General features: G+C 37.4%; 1 protein-coding gene across 1 annotated transcript in view; it reads left to right on the top strand.

Moving 5' to 3' along the window:
* The window catches only part of hmx2 (H6 family homeobox 2), a 9,283-nt gene extending 5,886 nt beyond the window's left edge, over positions 1-3,397 (top strand). Inside the window, exons 2-3 of the mRNA XM_006630418.3 lie at positions 1,301-1,572; positions 2,463-3,397. Of these exons, the coding sequence (XP_006630481.1) occupies positions 1,302-1,572; positions 2,463-3,010 (819 nt within the window). The 5' untranslated portion in view covers position 1,301 and the 3' untranslated portion in view covers positions 3,011-3,397. The remainder of the gene's footprint in view (positions 1-1,300; positions 1,573-2,462) is intronic.

Below are 3,397 nucleotides of genomic sequence, written 5' to 3'. Positions count from 1 at the left end.
TCCCTTTCCAGTCTTGTTATTAAATACGCTCAGTTAATAAAAAAACATTACAAATCAGCAAATAAGTAATTCACTCGTTCCCTTATGTTTTTTATTGTTATATGATGAAAGGTAATACAGTACAATATATTATTGGGGTTCTATAGACAAATTTGTACATTTTGAAGAAGAATCTTATTCTTACGGAAGTAATCTGAAATTTCTTCACTTTTAACATTTCAGTTATTAATTAATTAATCTAATGCTCCGGCCCCATATCATTGGATGAAGCGAGACTTTCCATGCCATTGGAAATGATTGAAAATGTCTGATTTTTAATCGCCTCCGTTCTTATTATGAATTCATAAATTGGTGGGAAACGTTTCTGATTTGTAATTACCACTTTCTTTCCACCCGTTAATCCTGGGTTAAAAGATAGCCACATAGCTCTTTAGAATAAAATAATTTCGTGTGCTTCGTTGTCTGACCAGAAATTAGAAAAAAAAATATATGTATAGTCTTCATCTTTCTGATAGCAAGCTTTAGAAAAAATATGAAACACTGAATTTTTGCTCTAGGTATGAACAATATGTTGATTTTGTTGGTTCTGTCGCTATGGTCATAACCATTTTGTAGCCCATACATCATCTTAAATAACGCAGATTGTATTGGCAAGAAACAAATAACATATAAGATATGATTTGTTTCTATTTTATTCACATTTCATCGAGCACATTTAAACACAGACGAAAACGTAAAACAACAAGATCCTGGTATTGTGGCTTTAGAAAATTGAGTTGTTTTATCCCAATTGTGCGTGTCAAACAGAAGCACACAGACCAACGTCGCTCTTAGCTGTCATCAGAATGTAAGGTTCAGTTCTTGACACCATAATTACATCTTATTGAGTAATGAATCATATACGTATTGTAAACATTTACAAAATAATAAGTCGCGATCAAATTGCTTGTCTGCCATTCTCCCTCCTGTTCGCTTTCTCTCTCGCTCGCCTTTTTTCTTCCCGAAAAAGACAGGCAGAGTTTGAAATTTCCGGGGCTTACTTTAAGCCTGTGATTGGCCCCCTAGAATCTTACCTACATGCAAATGAAGCAACGCCACAATACTGCCTTGAGTCGAGAGCGAGTGAGAGTAGGCAGGGGTACATTCAGTCAGTGTAGGCTCAGGGAAAAACAACCAAAAATCCTAACGACACCCTCATTTTTACAGCCTTTGCAAATTCTGCGCTCCTGTGTATTTTTTTCCCCTGGCAAAGTTATATATCATTTATTATTTTCCCCCCTTTTCAATGTTATGAACACAGAATGAATAGCAAAGAAGACAACGGCAGCAAGTGTTCGCCGGCCCCTATCTCTAGCTTCACTATCCAGTCCATTCTGGGTACCACATCCGAAGGTGGGCGCTCAGGTACCAAGGAGAATTCCAAAGGAGGACTGCAGAGAAAGCGAACGTTGTCTGTCTCGTCCGAAGAAGACTGCAGCGCTGGGGAAGACTCCGCTGACTGTTTCTGCTCAGAGCCCGGACACAGCGAGACCTGCAACCACCAACACCAGCCTCTCAACTTTACCTGCCTCAGTAAGTGTGGTAAAAGAGAATCTGTGAGCAGCAGCCTTATTTTCAAGGTTTCTGTGGTTGATGTGGAACGTGGTTAGTCTTTATCACATGTACAGTGATGCGAATTGTGGTTTCACTTATTTTTGCCTTTGTCAGATATTGAATGAAATCTCCGAGTGCAACTATTTCAACATTACATTTCCCCCCTCGACGTATATGTAAAAGTGTCCTATAATTGATTAAACAAGGCTTTTTAAACTAATGCGATACATTTGTCTCAATTGCCAGCAAACGGTAACCTGATTTAATTAGTATCATGTACCTGGATTAGTCATATTTTATTGTTTATTTAATGGGGCACTTGTAACCTTTCAACAGTCGATCAAACAGTCAAAGTTCAAACTTAATGAACTCTTGTACAAAGTATCGAATAATGTGTTACATTTTTAAATAGATCATTTTACTGAAGCACACGGACACACTAAATTAGTTTAAAAGATGAATAAAGAGAAAGCGGGGGAGGCGAAACAACATGCTACACAATTGTGTCATTGCATTCTGCTGCAAAACTAATAATTCATTTTTATTAAAATGAATATTGAATATTGCTCAACTTCAACGTATCAAACATACAGTACCAAATAAATACGAAGTGTACTAACGTCTTTAAATGTGCGCTTCAAATACCCATATGAACCATAAAATTATTTACGGATGTCAAATGAAAAGCGATGCAAATATTTAGAATTAGACAAATATACGATTACGTACGTATATTACTATGGTTAATCTCTTATTTTCTTGTCATTTGATTAGTATTACTATATACTACGTTCTTTAGACGTTACCATTGTTGCTAAAGGAACAGATTGAGGCACCTGTCACGTACTTGTTTTTTTTTTCCCTTGCAGATGCCGCTAAAGGGATTACACCGGGACAAGAAGCGATAGAAAGGCGTCAGATTTTAACACAACCTCTGCTGCAGGATTACAAAGAGGATAAAGAGACACCATGTAGCCAAATATCACCCATTTCGGAGGAGAGACAAAGAGACGGAGCCGACAAGCAGAGTAGTTCTGCCAAAAAGAAGACCCGCACCGTTTTCTCTCGGAGTCAGGTGTACCAGCTCGAGTCCACCTTCGACATGAAACGCTACCTGAGCAGCTCCGAGCGGGCGTGCTTAGCATCAAGCCTGCAGCTGACAGAAACTCAGGTTAAGACATGGTTTCAAAACCGCAGGAACAAGTGGAAAAGGCAACTGTCGGCTGAACTAGAAGCGGCCAATATGGCACACGCTTCAGCACAAACTTTAGTTGGGATGCCGCTGGTTTTTAGGGACAATTCCTTGCTTAGGGTTCCAGTTCCAAGGTCGATTGCGTTCCCTACTCCACTATACTATCCCGGAAGCAATCTACCAGCTTTACCTTTGTACAATCTTTACAATAAGATTGAATACTAACTCCATGTTCATCCCAAAACAACAGAAACAAAAATCATACATAAATGTTTGGCATAAATGTATATTTATATAATCTTATTTGTTGAAAATATATATTTCTTATTATGCAACAACTGTATGTGTAAATAAGAAGGCACTGTGCTTCTCCAAAGGGTATTAAATACACCATGTGTATATTACTTATTTTGTACTTTTTTATTTACTGTTCTCTCCCTTGTTCAACCGGTTTTAAACGTTTTATGGCGAAAAATCTGGTCATAGTTGAAGGTATATTATCAAGTGAATTACTAATATTTTAAGTTTTAGTTGTATTTTTTTGTCAATTTTCAGAAATGCACGGAAATCGCCAGATAATTGTTGAAAAAATAAATAAATCAGTTTCCAAAA

Source organism: Lepisosteus oculatus, chromosome 4 (assembly GCF_040954835.1).
Source record: "Lepisosteus oculatus isolate fLepOcu1 chromosome 4, fLepOcu1.hap2, whole genome shotgun sequence".
In the NCBI taxonomy this organism is placed as follows: Eukaryota; Metazoa; Chordata; class Actinopteri; order Semionotiformes; family Lepisosteidae; genus Lepisosteus; species Lepisosteus oculatus.
This window is presented reverse-complemented; position numbering and strand designations above follow the sequence as displayed.